At 39.0% G+C, this 17,903-nt stretch overlaps 1 protein-coding gene across 7 annotated transcripts in view; it reads right to left on the bottom strand.

The window, feature by feature from the left end:
- Window positions 1–292: 292 nt before the first annotated feature.
- UEVLD (UEV and lactate/malate dehyrogenase domains) overlaps window positions 293–17,903 on the bottom strand; it is a 75,679-nt gene continuing 58,068 nt past the window's right edge. For 4 of the 7 annotated variants that reach the window (XM_010370179.2, XM_030917625.1, XM_010370178.2 and 1 more), the window contains 5 exons: window positions 16,180–16,350; window positions 13,626–13,799; window positions 6,969–7,029; window positions 4,892–5,015; window positions 2,369–3,154 (listed from right to left, as the gene is read on the bottom strand). In XM_010370179.2, coding sequence (XP_010368481.1) covers window positions 2,987–3,154; window positions 4,892–5,015; window positions 6,969–7,029; window positions 13,626–13,799; window positions 16,180–16,350 — 698 coding nt within the window. In that variant the 3' untranslated portion in view covers window positions 2,369–2,986. Of the gene's footprint in view, window positions 3,155–4,891; window positions 5,016–6,968; window positions 7,030–13,625; window positions 13,800–16,179; window positions 16,351–17,903 lie in introns of all 7 variants that reach the window. The other 3 variants (XM_010370176.2, XM_030917624.1, XM_030917623.1) reach the window with 3 other exon arrangements.

The raw sequence follows: 17,903 nt of genomic DNA, 5'->3' as shown, positions 1-17,903 counted from the left end.
TAAGCTGATGGTGCACCTGCAGTCCCAGCTACTCCATTGGCTGAGGCAGGAGGATTACTTGAGCCGGAGTTTGAGTCCAGCCTGAGCAATATAGTGAGAACCTGGCTCAAAAACAAAAGATTTTTAAAAGTTTTCTTGCTAAAAATAATTTTTAAAAGTTTGAAAACAATTGATAAAATCTAGTCTCTTCATTTTACACAAAATAACTAAATATCCTGGGTGCTGTGTGAATTGTATGAAAAAATCTCCTTAATCTGAATGTTTCCTTTCACTTAATAAATGAAGTATCACCTGGTGATTTTGAAATCAGTTTATTTTGTTCATTATTCTTAATATTTAAGGAAAACAATGTAAAATGGAAAAAAGTTTGTTTTCTGCTACATCAAAAAAGCATTTTAATCCAAACCCCACTAAAAATTATAACAAGCTCTGCATGATTTTGTAAAAATAAAAACATGAAAGTTAACAAGCATTGAGAATGTCAAATTATCACAAAATCATAGGGAGGTGATGGTGGTGATATTGCTTCTTGACTTACACTGGGATTTACAACATGATTACTAATATACTTAACACTCAAAGAAATATCTGATACAGAGAATTACTTCTTCATTGTGGCCTTCCAGAGGGCAAAGACTATTATTCATCTTCGAATAGTCAAATTCTAACACAGTATTTGGAATAACAGTAGGTGTTAAATAAACATTTGTTGTATTGACATGTTCCTTTTATAATTAATGAGTTATTGGTAATTTATTATACAATATTTTCTGGTTATTGTTCAAAAGCATATTACATATTATCTAACTTTTAGATATCAAATATTAGAAAAGGCTAGTTTAAAAACAATAGTTCTTTCAGTTTTACTTTCCTATTTCATAAAAAAGGACAGTAAGAATACATTGTTAGGGTAACATGAACTAATTCGCATGCATATTGAAATTATATAGACCTAAATGCTTTTCTCTTCAAATATCCAAGGTTTTTATCCAGTTAACTCTGGTGGGAATCTTTCCAAGCATATTAAATCTTTTCTGCTTTCCTAAACATGGGTTACTGAATATAATTTCACCTTTTCTTTGACTAAAGTTCATCATTATAAGCATTCCTTATTACACTAAAACAGCGTTAGTTTGCCTATTTCCTCTTTACCTAGGATGTGTCTGGCCTTATAAACCCTCTTATCTCCATCTGGATTAACCTATTATATGCTTGCTTTATTTTTATTTTTATTTTTTTAGAGACAGGGTCTCACTGTGTTGCCTAGAGTGCAGTGGCATGATTATAGCTCATTGTAATCTTGAACTTCTGGGCTCAAGCAATCCTCCTGCCTCAGCCTCCTGAGTAGCTGGAACTACAGGTGCACAGCACCACACCTGGCAAATTTTTAAACTTTTTTTTTTTTTTTGAGATGGAGTCTTGCTCTGTCGCGCAGGCTGGAGTGCAGTGGTGTGATCTCCACTCACTGCAAGCTCCGCCTCCTGGGTTCATGCCATCCTCCTGCCTCAGCCTCCCAAGTAGCTGGGACTACAGGCACCTGCCACCATGCCCAGCTAATTTTTTGTATTTTTAGTAGAGACGGGCTTTCACCGTGTTAGCCAGGATGATCTCGATTTCCTGACCTCGTGATCTGCCTGCCTTGGGCTCCCAAAGTGCTGGGATTACAGGCATGAGTCACCACGCCCAACCCATGTTTGTTTTTTATAAAAGCATGCCCTTACATGAGAATAAAAGTAATCCTTTCATGGTGTATAGGACCCCAACTTTAGGGTCTTTTGATAACTATTTTGGCTGTTAAGCCTTTTCCCCCTTTTAGTGCCTAGAAAAAGTAGAGGTTGTATGGATAAGTGCCCCTTAATAGCCAAGACTTCTTGAGGACTAAACCTCAGTTTCCTTTTATAAAATGATGATGGTAATAGTCCCTACCTCAGTGGGCTGTTGTGAGGATTCAGTAAAATAATAAAGTGCTTATCATGCCTGGTATATATGAAGTGTTAATGTTAACTATTACTATTAGTTGTAATGTCACAATAGTAATAATAAGCTATCTTTCACATAAGAAAATATTGCTGTTGATCCATCACCAAAGTGTGTGTACTCTGAACTGTATGATCAGGAGAGGTTAAAGGATTTGCTCAGAACAAATAATGGGGAGAGTCCATTTGACCTCTCCCTATTATGACCAATGTTTTTAATGAAAATCTCATAGTTTGGCTCTAAAGTAAGCTACTTGGCTTTCATTCATAATCTATTTCTACTAAAAATATACATTTGTCTATGGTTCTACTAATATCACAATTAATTTATGAGATGTTGGAGATCTTATATACTCCAGGAAGAAGTTATAGAAAATTTCACAAAGTCCCACTGGAAATTAATTAAACTTTTAATGCATATCATTTTAAAAATTCACTTTCCATTTTCTGTTTTAAAGTGCATGTAAAATTCTTTTCCATTTTTTGGTAGCTAATTAATTTGAAGAAGGGAAATACAATGCTTTACTATTACTACCAACAGGATTTTACACAAGAAACATTAGTAACTTAAGCTGTGGATCCTGTGAATGTACAACTGACACAGATTTTGTAAATCTGTGCCTTGAACTTATGTTTATTATAAAAGTCAAAGGGTAATTTTCTTTTAAAGATGTATTACTTATAAAATATTCCCAAAGTGTGAATTGTGCTTTTAGTTTAGGATATATGATTTAAATTGATGCACACTTCAGATGAATGTTTACCCCTCTGTAGATTTGAAGAACAGCATAGATATCTCAAGAACCCCAAATAAAATTAATTTTTCCCCTCCTTATGTAACTTCTTAAGGATTTAAATCCCAAAGCTAATCAAGAAACCCTCTACTTTAACCAAGCAGTTTGTAAGGATAAATAGCAGGATACAGAAATTCTCAAACCTATATATATTGGTAAAATTAAATGACTTTTCCCTTTAGGTAGAAGTTCAGCCTCTCAAATTGCATTTGAGAATCAAAGTTTTAACTGTTGTTGGAGACCATGGATTGAGGATGCACTGCTTTGGAGTTTCTCAGAAACTGTATCTTCTTTCAGTGTGGTTTTGATGACTTCAGATACTCCACTGATTCCAAGGATGCAAGGCAAACTTAAAAACACTTCACTATTTATATCATAATAACCCTGAAATGAGAAAAACAGGGATTTTAATAGAACTAAATCACTGCAAAGAATTAATACAAAAATGCATACTTTCTTGCTTTCTTAGTTCTAAGACAAAGTGATACAAGTTGGACTTAAAAAGTTTTTTCTGTTCATTTACTTATTTTTATTTTATTTTTAGAAGTCCAGACCTCACAATCATTCATTGATTTTGTAAACTTATCATTTCAGAAAATTTTTGAGAGATGGAAGCAACTTGGTCAGACACTCACTTTGTAGAGAAGTAAGCTAGCCCCCCTGCAATATGGGTACCAGGTTGGGGGCTAAGAAAAAAGATAGTTAAGAATGGATTTCCTGGCCGGGCGCGGTGGCTCAAGCCTGTAATCCCAGCACTTTGGGAGGCCGAGGCGGGTGGATCACGAGGTCAGGAGATCGAGACCATCCTGGCTAACATGGTGAAACCCCGTCTCTACTAAAAATACAAAAAACTAGCCGGGCGTAGTGGCGGGCGCCTGTAGTCCCAGCTACTCGGAGGCTGAGGCGGGAGAATGGCGTGAACCTGGGAAGCGGAGCTTGCAGTGAGCCGAGATCGCGCCACTGCACTCCAGCCTGGGCGACACAGCGAGACTCCGTCTCAAAAAAAAAAAAAAAAAAAAAAAAAGAATGGATTTCCTGGTGAGGGGCATGGGATGGTCTCTGGGCACAGTCAAATGACAATAACGTCTTAAAAAAAAAAACACACTGGTACCATAATGGTATGTATTTGTGGGGCACATGTGATATTTCAGTATATGCATATAATGTGTAGTGATCAAATCAGGGTAATTGGGCTATCCATCACCTCAAACATTTATCATTTATTTGTGTGGAAAACATTCCAAATGGTCTCTTCTGGCTATTTTGTTTTTCTTTTCTTTTTTTTTTTTTTTTGAGATGAGGTCTCTCTATATTGCCCAAGCTGGTCTTGAACTCCTAAGCTCAAGTGATCCTCCCACCTCTGCCTCCCAAAGTGCTGGGATTACAGGCATGAGCCACCACACCTGCCCTCTTCTAGCTGTTTTGAAATGTACAATAAATTATTAATAATCACGCTCACCCTACTATGCTGTTGAACACTAGAATTTAGTGTTCAATTCAGCCTGTCACCCAGGTTGGAGTTGCAGTGGTGTGATCTTGGCTCACTGCAACCTCTGCCTCCTGCCTCAGCCTCCCAAGTAGCTGGGATTACAGGCACCTGCCATTATGCCCAGCTAATTTTTGTATTTTTAGTAGAGAGGGGTTTCACCATGTTAGCCAGGCTGGTCTCAAACTCCTAACTTCAAGCGATCTGCCCACCTCGCCTCCCAAAGTGCTGGGATTACAGGCATGAGCCACGGCGCCCAGTCAAGATTTTATTTTTGGAGACAGGGATTCGCTGTGTTGTCCATGCTGGAGTCCGGTGACATGGCTCACTGCAGCCTCAACCTCCCAGGCTCAAGAGATTCTCCCACCCCAGCCTACTGAGTGGCTGTCACATGCCTGGCAAAGTTTTGTTTTTGTTTTTGTAAAGATGGGGGTCTCACTATGTTGCCCAAGCTGGCAGACTTCTCATAGCTAAGCAGGATAGGGATTAAACTAAACTGCTTTCTCCTACCTGTTACTCTAAAAGCTGGTGATACTGAAGACACCTGGGGTTAGAGTATGAATAATGATTTTGCTAGTTTTGTATTAATAATATCTAAGTTTAAAATATAATGAGAGAATAAGAATAGCAATTACCTTTGCTAAAGTTGATACAGAATGCACTTTCTTCTTATTGTTTACAATACTGTCAACCATGTCAGCTACTGATAGTCCAACAGACCAGGATCTTTGACCTTTTACTCTAAGCAGTTCCATGGCTCTAGGTTACAAAAATATATGATCTCAGAAAATCCACAGAATATGCACATTTAGTTTTACATTCTGGTTAAGGTATTAATTAGATGTTTCTATGACAGAAACGAGTTATACAGCAATTGTTAGGGAAGCCTATAGATAATCTAATGTTTATTTAAACTTTTCTTAAGATGTCAGGCAGTTCAAAGAAAATACAGATGACCTAATAACATAAAAAATGTTCACTGCCATTGATATTTAACCAAATATGAATTAAAACAATAAATACCAATTTGCCTACCGATAACTGGCAAAAATTAAAAAGACTGATAATTAACTTGGAGAAACTATAAACAGGCATTCCCATAACTGCTGTTGAGAATGTAAAGTGATCTAACCTTATAAGAAGAAGATTTGGTAACATCTGATCTAGAAATTCCTCTTCTAGGTATTTATCTTATAGCAGTATGCTCAAGTGTGCAAAGATGTACATAATAAGCATGTCTGCATATTTGGAAACAACTCATCAAAAGAGGACTGGTTAAACAAATCACTACCATGTAGTACCATGTAGCTTTTGAGAAGAATAAGGTAGATTTACATGTACAATGTGCAAAAATGTCTGAGATTTATCATTAAGGAAAGAAATCAAGTTGCAAGATAGTTTGAATAACACAAATCTATATTATTATACATTTGTAGAAGCATTGAAAAACAATTTTTTCTTTTTAGAGATAGGGTCTCTATGTTGCCCAAGCTGGTCTCAAACTCCTGGGCTCAACCGATCCTCCCATTTCAGCCTCATGAGTAGAAAAAAATTTTTTGGGCATGTGGACACTAAGTTGTCAAAAATGGTTGTCTCTGAAAAATGGAATTACCTTAGCTTTTTAATTTCTTTTAATACTTTATAGATATCTGCAGTATTTGAAATTTTATAATAAGCATACATTCTTTTGTAAATGATAAAAATACATAAACACTTAAATTTTTTCCTTTTAAAAAGTATAAATGCAAGATTGTATAATCAGATTAGAATGAATTATACCATACACTAATCTTCTCAATAAGAAAGAGAACACTTTTTCCAGTTGTTATATTCTAAAAGTCATAAGCTGATGGCTTCGAAAACTAAAAATGTCACCTCTCAGACTTCAGGAAAGTGTTATTATATGACAGTGAAACAACAAATGGCATGAATATAAATTCTGCGTAGAGTCCTGCCTATGGGGTACAGACCCCTGGAAGGCCTCTGGGTAAAAGCAAAAGATACAAGGATCGGTGTGTTATACTTTTTGTTTGCCTGAACATATAATATGGCTTATCCATTCACATTAGACTGATTTCCCGTTCTATTTGCATGTGATTAATAGATATTCATTTTTAAGTGGTGTGAACAAATTATCTTCTACATTAAGAAAATTGTTGGCCTGGCACAGCGGCTCACACCTGTAATCCCAGCACTTTGGGAGGCCAAGGTGGGTGGATCATGCGGTCAGGAGATTGGGACCATCCTGACTAACATGGTGAAACCCCGTCTCTACTAAAATACAAAAAATTAGCTGGGTGTGGTGGTGCACACCTGTAATTCCAGCTATTTGGGAGGCTGAGGCAGGAGAATCACTTGAACCCAGGAGGTGGAGGTTACAGTGAGCCGAGATCACACCACTGACTCCAGCCTGGTGACAGAGCGAGGCTCAGATGTTTAGATATAGAAGCAGTAAATCACTGTCTACAAATAAAGAACATGTTTTACCCTTTAAATGTGAACTGTGTTATCTGAAAAAGCTTGCAAAGAACTCTTAGATCTACCTTCAGATAAGAAATAAAAGAATATAAAACAGTGCTCCTTTATACATTTGTGTTTGTCCATACTAGTTTTGTTTCCAGAAGCCTGGTAAGTACATACTGTATAAATAGCTGTTAGCTATGAAGTACATGATTTTTCGTTGGATAAATGCAAATTTCCAGTCAGTGTTACCTGTTGGACAGCTGCACTTGAGAGGTATGACTCATTACTTCTTGGCCACTCCATGTGAGCACTAAAAATTAGATGAAGAATTAATTATGTTTTGCCAATGATTCTCTTTGGATTAAGATGTGATAACCGATCTTTTGCAGTCAAGGGTACCTGTGCTAATATTTATATAGAAGTTTTTTCATTTCTAGCAAGTTAGATTTTTCCACTGGATGACAATAAATGTGCTATACCACTAGCCCAAGGTGAGGAAAACTCTGAACTACAAAACACATTATCCCCAAAGTCTACTTGCAGTCTCCTTACCTGTTCTCTCTTATCGGTAACAGTTCTGCAAGGGCCATTTTACTATCAAAGTAGAAATCTATAAGCACTTGACATTTGTTCTGCTGAGAAATGCACTGAGACTAATTTCACCAGGTAAGGAATAATCTGATCACCTATTTTGGGCTAGAATTTCCATAGCTATTACAGAGGCAGAGAATCCTCTTCCTTTTTTTTTTTTTTTTTTTGAGATGGAGTCTTGCTCTGTCACCCAGGCTGAAGTGCAGTGGCATGATCTTGGCTCACTGCAACCTCTGCCTCCTGGGTTCAAGCGATTCTCACTACAGGTGCATGCCACCATACCCTGCTAATTTTTGTGTGTGTGTTTTTAGTAGAAACGGGGTTTCACCATGTTGGCCAGGCTGGTCTTGAACTCCTGACCTCGTAATCCACCTGCCTCGGTCTCCCAAAGTGCTGGGATTATCGGAGTGAGCCACCGCACCTGGCCCCAGGGTCCTGTTTTCTCAAAGAATCTTCTGGGTTACCCATTTCCTCTCACTACATCATTTATAAAAACAATTCAAAACTTCAAAGCTGTATACACAGACTGGAAATTTCTTTATATATATTTTTTCTTTTTTCTTTTTTTCTGTTTGAGATGGACTCGCTCTGTTACCTAGCCTGGCGTGCAGTGATGTGATCTTAGCTCACTGCAACCTCTGCCTCCCCGTTCAAGCAATTCTGCCTCAGTCTCCTGAGTAGCTGGGACTACAGGCACCCACCACCACACCTGGCTAATTTTTATATTTTTAGTATAGATGGGGTTTTGCCATGTTAGCCAGGCAGGTCTTGAACTCCTGACCTCAGGTGATCCACCCACCTCGACCTCCCAAAGTGATAGGATTACAGGTGTGAGCCACCACGCCCGGCCAAACTAGAAATTTATATCACACTTTAATATTATTATTATTTGATACACAGTCTTACTTTGTCACCTAGGGTGGAGTACAGTGGCACTCTCTTGGCTCACTACAACCTCTGCCTCCTAGGTTCAAGCAATTCTTCTACCTCAGCTTCCCAAGCAGCTGGGATTAGAGGTGCCTGCCACCACAGCAAGCTAATTTTTGTATTTTTAGTAGAGACAGGAATTCACCATGTTGGCCAGGCTGGTCTTGAACTCCTTACCTCAGGTGATCTGCCTTGGCCTCTCAAAGTGCTGGGATTACAGGCGTGTGCCACCACACCCAGCCAAAAGTTTTTATATAAGAAAAAAACACAAAACCATGAACTGTTTTATGAAAAATATAAATACATGTGGACAAATTAAGGGATTTTTAACAATGTTTTACTTAGAAGGGTGATAGGTGGATTACTTTCTTTAAACATTAGCCCGGGTGTTTTGAAAAATGTGTTTTGGCATATATGTTTTACTTAGATAGAAGGGAAATAGGTGGATTACTTTAAAAATTTGTTATATTATTTGTATGAACTTACTTAAGTTGGAAAATTAAGGAAGGCTTCCTGGGAGAGGTGGCACTCAAGCCCAATCCTAAAGGGTAAGCAGGAGTTAGCCAAGTGAACGAGTTCAGGTAAAGGAAGCAGCAGGTCCTAAGGTAAGGAGGCATGAGAGTGCATGAACCATTCAGTAACTGCAAGTCAACCATCTGACCAGTATAGAATGCCTGGGAGAATGGGAGAAGATGAAGCAGGAAATAGATCTAAAGGTCCTGTATGTCATGTGATTCCTCCCTAGGCTATAGCTGTCGCTTGTCTCTGAAATGCCTGAAGAGAATATTTTATTTACACAACTGCTACTCTTATATCTATTTCCAAATCCTAATGTTGCTTTACTTCAAAGAGTATTTTTACATGTCTTTCTGCCAATTTTCTATTCATCACTGTCTTGCCAATCACTGTAATAATAGCTACCATTTGCTGAGTGTTTGCTCTGTGCCAGATACTGTACTAAATGCTCTAGATAAATTATCTTAAGTGACAGCAAGGAAGAGCACAGCTTCAGAGTCAGATCAGGGTTCAAATCTCAGTTCTGCCCTTCACAGATATGTAATCTTGGGCAAATTACTTATCTCATTGAGCCTTATGTTTCCTCATGTATAAATCTGGAAAACCACCACTCCTGCACAGAGAGTTTATAAAATTTAAATGAGATATGCAAAATATTTAATACACATAGTAGGCACAATAAAAAGTAATTATAATTGCAATTACTGTGATGGTATCACTTATGCAAAAGTCTAACCAGTTGGTATCTGTACATGAAACCAGCAGAGGGAGCTTCTAATCCATTTCTGACACCAGGGCCAAGGTAAATATACCTATCCATGGATATAACTAGCTCTTCACGAAGAGTAGAAGACAGAATAAAAAGTGATCACATGGTACCTCTAGAAGGCAGACAGGGAGATGGACTGGGGAGAAGTAAATAGTTAACTTCAGTATTGGTAATGTTCTTGATTTGAGTATGGATTCATCAGTGCTCAGTTATGTTTTAATACTAGCATTATGTGTGTCAAATATTACATAATACTACATTTATGCAATCTCACTTTGCATGCACCTACATCTCTCTATTTCTAGTTCCAATTTGAGACCTCAAGACAGAATTACTGCATCTCTTCCCTGTGGTTTTATCCTACTTCCCTTGGACCTCTCTCAGAGTATGTCAATACAGCCTTCCAATCATTTCCAGTATTAGACTCAAAGTTTCCTAAAGACAGGGTCAGGTTCTTACACATCTATATAGTTCTAACAGCAGTCAACACAGTGTTTATTGAGCAAAGCAGGTGGTCAATAAATGTTTCTGAAAATAAATTCCTACATTTGGGATGAAAGGTCATTTAATCAAACACAAACTGCTTTTTGGTAGGTTTTAAATTGTTCCTCTTTGAAGAGCTCACAATAACTTATACTAGATTGTTTTCTTCCTTTACCCAAATATACTAGGTTAGGGTAGGTGGTATATTTATCATGTCACATCAGCCTGTATTTTCTCTTTATGAGACCTGAGAAATTAATACAACCGTATTTCATACATTCTCACTCATTCAATATTTATTGTATATCAACTATTCCTCAAAACTTGTAAATTAGAGAGGCTGGTTAAATAAATTATGGTATATCCAGTAGTTAAAAAGAATGAATGAGCTCTATGTTACTGTGCATTCATTCCACAATCATATTGGTAAATAAAAGGGCAAGGTGAAGAATGATGTATGATGTCTATTACACATGTGTGCTTGTCTATACATAGAATATTTCTGGAAGATTATAAAAGAGACTGATAACTGTGATTGTCCCTAGGGAGAAGGATTGAGTGTCTGGCATCTAAGGGAGACTTTTCACTGCATATCTTTTTGTACTTATTTTTACAGTGTGAATGTACTACTTTTTCAACTAAAAGAACTTAAAAAATTTGCACTCTAAGGAGAAGGTCATACACAAATAAGAACAAGCAGCAGGACAACCTAAGAAACATGATGAGACAATATGTAGTTTATTACCTTATAGACTGAAATAGCTTTAGCTCAAAGGAGTGAAGAAATCACTGTGTGATCAGGAAAAAACCTTTATTGTATAAGGGGTGCTTGACTTAGACCTTGAAAGATATCAATAAGATGGCCGAGAAGGCAAAGGGATTATAAGGGAGGTAAACAAAGTGGGTAAATGTCCCTGTGGCAAAGCTGTGGGGTAGGCCTGGGAGACAAAAGACCTGGGTGCTAGTCCTTTGACCCTAAAAGCTGTAGGGTTCCAGGCAGGTCACTTTTACAATGCCTACATTCACTGGCTCCCTAAAACAAAATGTAATAGATGGTCCCTTCCAGCTCTCTCGTAACATGGCTATCTCCCAAACTATAACTGGGAGGAAAGATTAGGGTAATATTTTGGGGGTCCCTGAGTGCCAAGCAATGCAATTTAATGGTTTGGTCAGAGGAAGCCTCTGAAAGCTTTTGAAAATAATAACATGTTTTAGGAAGACTGAATTAATATGTGAGAGCACACAATAAACACTCTGTAAGTTTTGACTAATACTATTAATTTCACATCATTTACAGGGTAGACTAGAGGGGAAGATGTGAGATGTGCAATAACCAGGCAAGCAAGAGATCAACATGGACCAGAGGGTTTGGTCTATGTTGGGTTTTGAGTTTGTTCAAATCCCTAGACATTCATTACTTGAATACATTTGCTCGAAGTTCTTGTTTGCTACCGTTTTCCAGGGTCCTGTTGATTAGTGTGTAGTGTCAGGGAGCATTTGGAGCCTCAGAAGCATTTTCGCTCAGTCACACTGTCGGGTTTTTTAAGAGTTTATTCTATAGGCTGCCTCATTCTAGCACTGAGTTTTCTAGTAGCCAGTGCAGATTTTTACAGATTTAAAATACTGCTTTATTTTATTAAAATGCTTTTCTTTAAAATTACATAAATACTACATATTTTTACTACACAGAAAACTACAAATTTTTAAGTTACCGCTAACCTAGATATCATCAATGTTAATATTTTATTTTAATGGCATCAAAGTATAGATGACACTTTAAATTCCAAGGAAATCGTTTTGAGAAGGTGATTTGCTTTGTGGAAATATGGTCTGACATCTATTTAACTTTTTAATGTGCATGGTCTCTCTCAAACTCTCCAAGTAAATTATCACCTCCTCACAGGCAGAGAGGTTCTTTTCTTTTCTTTTCTTTTTTCTCTCCCTCCCCTCCCCTCCCCTCCCCTCCCCTCCCCTCCCCTCCCAGGTTGCAGCAATTCTCCTGCCTCAGCCTCCCGAGTAGCTGGGACTACAGGCATGCACTGCCATGCCGGGCTAATTTTTGTATTTTTAGTAGAGATGGGGTTTCACCATGTTGGCCTGGATGGTCCTGATCTCCTGAGCTTGTGATCCATCCACCTTGGCCTCCCAAAGTGCTGAGATTACAGGTGTGAGCCACCACGCCCAGCCCAGAGAGGTTATTTTCTGTATCATGCTCTACCTTGCAGCACTTACATGCTGAGTGAAATTAATAGTAAAGTACTTCAAATGATGAAGTAATGACTAACTTCCCCCAAATCACTTTCCAACTCTTCGATCAAGTATTCACAGATCTTCAAAATGTAATTTCAATTACATTTATCTGGTTTAAACTTTCTGCAACAAGTAGTCCACATTTTTTATCCCATGAGTATGCCATACTTAACTTTGTGCTTTTGCCTAATTCTAATTTCCCGTTCCTAGAACGTTTTTCCTACTCTTCACTATCTATTAAAATCCTATTCATTCATCCAAACTCCAGTTCAAACTCCAAATGGCCTTTATAGAATTTTCTCTAGTAATTTCAGCCCATGTTAAATGCTCACTCATAAGTATCCAAGCACTGTAAGTGTATAGTACTCACTTTGGCACTTATTCAAATAGTATACTGTATCTTTATTGTACTCATATACTTAAATGAACAAAATCAGGGTAAAGAGCACTTTAATCACTGACCAACCTGGCTTTATAGCAAGAGAGAAACAATAAAGGAGTAAGGGAAGAGATTCTTAAGTCAAATAAGCAAAGCATTCCTTTGAAATAGGAAAAGGAGCTTTCCAATACAGGAGACTGAATGCCTTTTGTGGGAAAGAGCAAGTGGTTGGAGAAAAAGGCCATAGGGATAAACAATGAGTGAAAATTATGTTCAAAAAGCAGCAGACAGGAGGTATGTATCTAGGGAGAAGGTCTGAACTTGGGAAAGGTAAGCAAGGTTGAAGGGTGGGGAGAGTAAAGGAAAGAGTTCTATATATGCTTTAAAGTTTATTTAAATGTTTCTTTCTGGAAAATTAAAGTTTTAAATTAATCCTGGACTCTGAAATTCAATTAAAAAATATAAAATCCTACTAAGTGGTCTTGTCTAACCTTAAATTTACTGAAAAGTAATTAAAATCAGAATGACACATATGAGGAATTTATTCACAATATAGGGCCTGTTATACAGAAGGCACACTCAAATGTGGAACAAAGCCAATTAAGCCCACAATTCTGGAGTCCTCAGATATATGTGAATGCCATGACCACTGGCAATTTTGGTTATAACTAATAATAACGTACTTCTTTTTTAGCAATGGGGTCTCACCCTGTCACCCAGGCTTGAATGCAGTGGTGCAATCATGGCTCACTGCAGCCTTGACCTCCTGGGCTTAAGGGATCCTCCCACTCAGTCTCCCGAGTCGCTGGGACTACAGGTATGCACTACCATGTCTGGCTAATTTTTTATATCTTTTTGTAGAGATGGGGTCTTGTTATGTTGCCCAAGCTGGTCTTGAAGTCCTGGCTTCAAGCAATCCTGCCTTGACCTCCCAAAGTGTTGGAATTACAGGCATGAGCCACCACACCCAGCCTAAAAATGTACTTCTTACCTTTGTCTTCTCCTTGCTCGCCAATAACCCATACTTCTTTGCCTGAAGTCTGTGCCTTCAAAACATTTGTAATAATATACTGTAATCTCTGTGAATCCAGATTACATCCAATTCCAATCACTCGATTTGCAGGAAATGCACTCAGTTTCCATGTCACATAGGTCATGATTTCCACTAAATATTGCATACAAGGTAAAAAATGTAAAGGTTAAAAAATATATACTTCTAGCCTAGCTCACAAAATATTTATTATTTTAGTAAGTATATTAGGCCCTGAATGTACTGCAGCATTATATATATATAGCTGGGACTATAGGCACGTGCCACCATGCCCAGTTAATTTTTGTATTTTTAGTAGAGACAGGGTTTCACCATGTTGGCCAGGATGGTCTCAATCTCTTGACCTTGTGATCCACTCACCTTGGCCTCCCAAAGTGCTGGGATTACTGGCGTGAGCCACCGTGCCTGGCCCGTAACATATTTTTAATATACATTAGATCCCAGCACTTTGGGAGGCCGAGACGGGCGGATCATGAGGTCAGGAGATCGAGACCATCCTGGCTAACACAGTGAAACCCCGTCTCTACTAAAAAATACAAAAAAAAAAGTAGCCGGGCGAGGTGGTGGCAGGCGCCTGTAGTCCCAGCTACTTGGGAGGCTGAGGCAGGAGAATGGCGTAAACCCGGGAGGCGGAGCTTGCAGTGAGCTGAGATCCGGCCACTGCACTCCAGCCTGGGCAGCAGAGCGAGACTCCGTCTCAAAAAAAAACAAAAAAAAGGAACACTAACAAGGTTTCAACAAGATACATTTTACTGTGTGTGTAGGGGGGGCGGGGGTGTTTTTTTGAGACCGAGTATTGCTCTGTCCTCCAGGCTGGAGTGCAGTGGCATGATCTGGGCTCACTGCAACCTCTGCCTCCTAGGTTCAAGGGATTCTCCTACCTCAGTCTCCCTAGTAGCTGGGATTACAGGCGTGCACCACCACACCTGGCTACTTTTTGTATTTTTAGTAGAGACAGGGTTTCAGCATGTTGACCAGGCTGGTCTTGAACTCCTGACCTCAGGTGATCCACCTGCCTCAGCCTCCCAAAGTGCTGGGATTACAGGCATGAGCCACTGTGCCTGGCCAAATTTTATTGTTAAATATAAATTGTCAGGGGTAGAAAATAGATAATTCCTAAAACAGTTAAGTGAGGATAAAAACTAGTACAAAAAATAAAAAATAATTTCTTCTTATTGATTTGAGTTTTCTTTTACATCTATCTTAAACTGAATTTATCTTTTTTTTTTGAGACGGAGTCTTGCTCTGTTGCCCAGGCTGGAGTGCAGTGGCATGATCTCGGCTCACTGCAAGCTCCGCCTCCCACGTTCATGCCATTCTCCTGCCTCAGCCTCCCAAGCAGCTGGGACTACAGGTGCCCGCCACCACGCCCGGCTAATTTTTTGTATTTTTAGTAGAGATGGGGTTTCACCATGTTAGCCAGGATGGTCTCGATCTCCTGACCTCGTGATCCACCTGCCTCGGCCTCCCAAAGTGCTGGGATTACAGGTGTGAGCCACCGCGCCCAGCCTAACTGAATTTCTATCTTTAAATTAAAATACTGATTTATATGCCACCTGGATTCAGTGTAGCATTATAAATGAAAACACAACTACTTTTTTCTTACATTCCAAAAGGATGTTGAGAATTAAAGAGATCAATGTCCCTCAACAAATTACTACAAAAAAACAAGTGAAATGCATACAATACCCCTACATTGGGAACATTTAAAAAAAAAAATCTGTTCACCAATTTGAGTCCAGTACAAACTAACTCTTTGAAAATATTTCTATTTTTGAGTATGACAATTCCAAAATAACCTGCAAAATGCAAAATGTTAAAAATACACTCTGGCATGCTAACATTTTTGACACTTCAGAATTAACAAAATATGCACATAAGTCATTGCATTTTTCTCTTGGGAGTTTAAACATCTTCTCACTGAGGAAGGTATGACTTAGAACCTAGAACATAATATCATATTTCATTAAAATATTGTATGCTGGAACCTTCTAGATAATGTTAGTCATAACAAGTAACTGGTTGCCAGAATACTACACTGTTTCTGTAGTGTAGGCAATTTTGCTGAATATTCTAGCCATCTCTTTATAATTTAAAGGTTTTTTTCTGTTTTTTGTTTTTTGTTTTTTGAGACAGAGTCTCGCTCTGTTGGCCAGCTGGGGTGCAGTGACACCATCTCGGCCTCACTGCAACCACCACCTCCTGGGTTCAAGCAATTCTCCTGCCTCAGCTTCCCAAGTAGTTGGGATTACAGGCGCCCGCCACCATGCCCGGCTAACTTTTGTATTTTTGGTAGAGACAGGGTTTCACCATGTTGGCCAGGATGATCTTGAACTCCTGACCTCAGGTGATCCGTCCACCTCAGACTCCCAAAGTGTTGGGATTACAGGTGTGAGTCACTGTGCCCGGCCCTAAAGTTCTATGGTTTTTATCAGTAATGGCAATTCTACTGATGCACTGGACCATCAACTTAATTTAAAATAAAGCATTTTACCTGGTTGAGATGCAATGAGCAGGACACTGTGTTGACTATAATGTCCCAGAGCTGGGACAAGGGCTCTGAACATATCCACATTGCTCTGTACCACATCAAGGTAGGAGTGAGAACTACCTAAGGAGTTGACTGTGAAGATCACCACCTTGGAATGAGCAGAGGCAGACAAATCTAGTGAATGAAAACAAACAGTCTGAGCTGAAGATACAAGATTTAATCAAGTTCTAGTTCACGATTAAAAGGTTGTTCTTTTCAACAGAGAGTTTTTAGGCATGCCTCCCCATAAATCAACCCCATATCCACAAAAGCATACAAAATGCAGAGGTTTGCCTCCAAATAGAGGATTAAGAGTAAGTGTTGGCTGGGTGTGGTGGCTCACGCCTGTAATCCCAACACTTTGGCAGGCTGAGGCTGGTGGATCACTTGAGGCCAGGAGTTCGAGACCAGCCTGGCTAACATGGTGAAACCCCATCTTTACTAAAAATACAAAAATTAGCCAGGCATGGTGGTGTGTGACTGTAGTCTCAGCTACTCAGGCGGCTGAGGCAGAGATTCGGTTGAACCCGGGAGGCGGAGGTTCAGTGAGCTGAGATCTCGCCATTGCACTCCAGAGTCTTGCGACAGAGTGAGACTCTGTCTCAATAAAAAAGAGTAAGAGTGTATCCCAAGGGGGGAAGATAGCAATAGTAATAAATAAAATAAATTATGGGATCTAAAACCTACAAACAGGAACTGAGTTTTTTATATAAGTTACAATTTTAAGGGAAAATAAATATTATGCTATAGGCAAAATGAACCTAAAATTAATTACACCATTGTTTCCTAAACTGTGAGCTTAGGCGCCCTAAAGCTTCTTGAAAGAAACTCAGAGGCCATCAGGGAGGAGTGGAAATAAGTAGGAAGAAGACTGGTAAGCACAGCTCCAGGCCACTTACTTTGGCCTATCCAAGCAGAGTAGTGCTGCTTTTTAAAAATCTGTTTTACTTATCAAGGATTCTACTCTAAAGAGTGGTTCAAAATCTCTAAATTAAATTAAATATCTTGGCTTTTCTTTTCTTCTTCTTCTTTTTTTTTTTAAATAAAGAGACAAGGTCTCACTATATTGCCCAGGCTGGACTCAAACTCGTGGGCTCAAGTAATCCTCCTGCTTCTGCCTCCTGAGAAGCTGAGACTTTACTGCACCTGCCTCATTTGTAAATGTTGACTTTTCTTACATGGAAGTTACTTGGGTAACTACTACTTTCAATGAGAACTACAGGTAATCAACTGTTATGACTTAGGAAAAGCTAGTCTATGGAGTTCACTCTGATTCCAGAGCACCTTTGACCGTCCATCACATGTTATGCTGTTACAACTATATTACTCACCATTGCACAGTGTGTTTTACAGTAAGTACACGCCCAAACCATGGCCAGATCTTACCAACATCAGAAATAAGAGAACCATAATAAACTAATTAGAATGGCATCAGTCCAGTCAACATTTACAAATGAATATTAGCCTCTCAGGGAGACAGCAGACTCCATTGTTTATATTCTTTTTTTTTTTTTTTTTTTTTTTGAGACGGAGTCTCGCTCTGTCGCCCAGGCTAGAGTGCAGTGGCCGGATCTCAGCTCACTGCAAGTTCCGCCTCCCGGGTTTAAGCCATTCTCCTGCCTCAGCCTCCCAAGTAGCTGGGACTACAGGCGCCCGCCACCTCGCCCAGCTAGTTTTTTGTATTTTTT

The sequence above is a fragment of the Rhinopithecus roxellana genome, chromosome 15, assembly GCF_007565055.1.
Source record: "Rhinopithecus roxellana isolate Shanxi Qingling chromosome 15, ASM756505v1, whole genome shotgun sequence".
NCBI classification, from domain to species: Eukaryota; Metazoa; Chordata; class Mammalia; order Primates; family Cercopithecidae; genus Rhinopithecus; species Rhinopithecus roxellana.
Note: the sequence above shows the minus strand (reverse complement) of the source record. Positions and strands in the feature narration are given on the sequence as shown.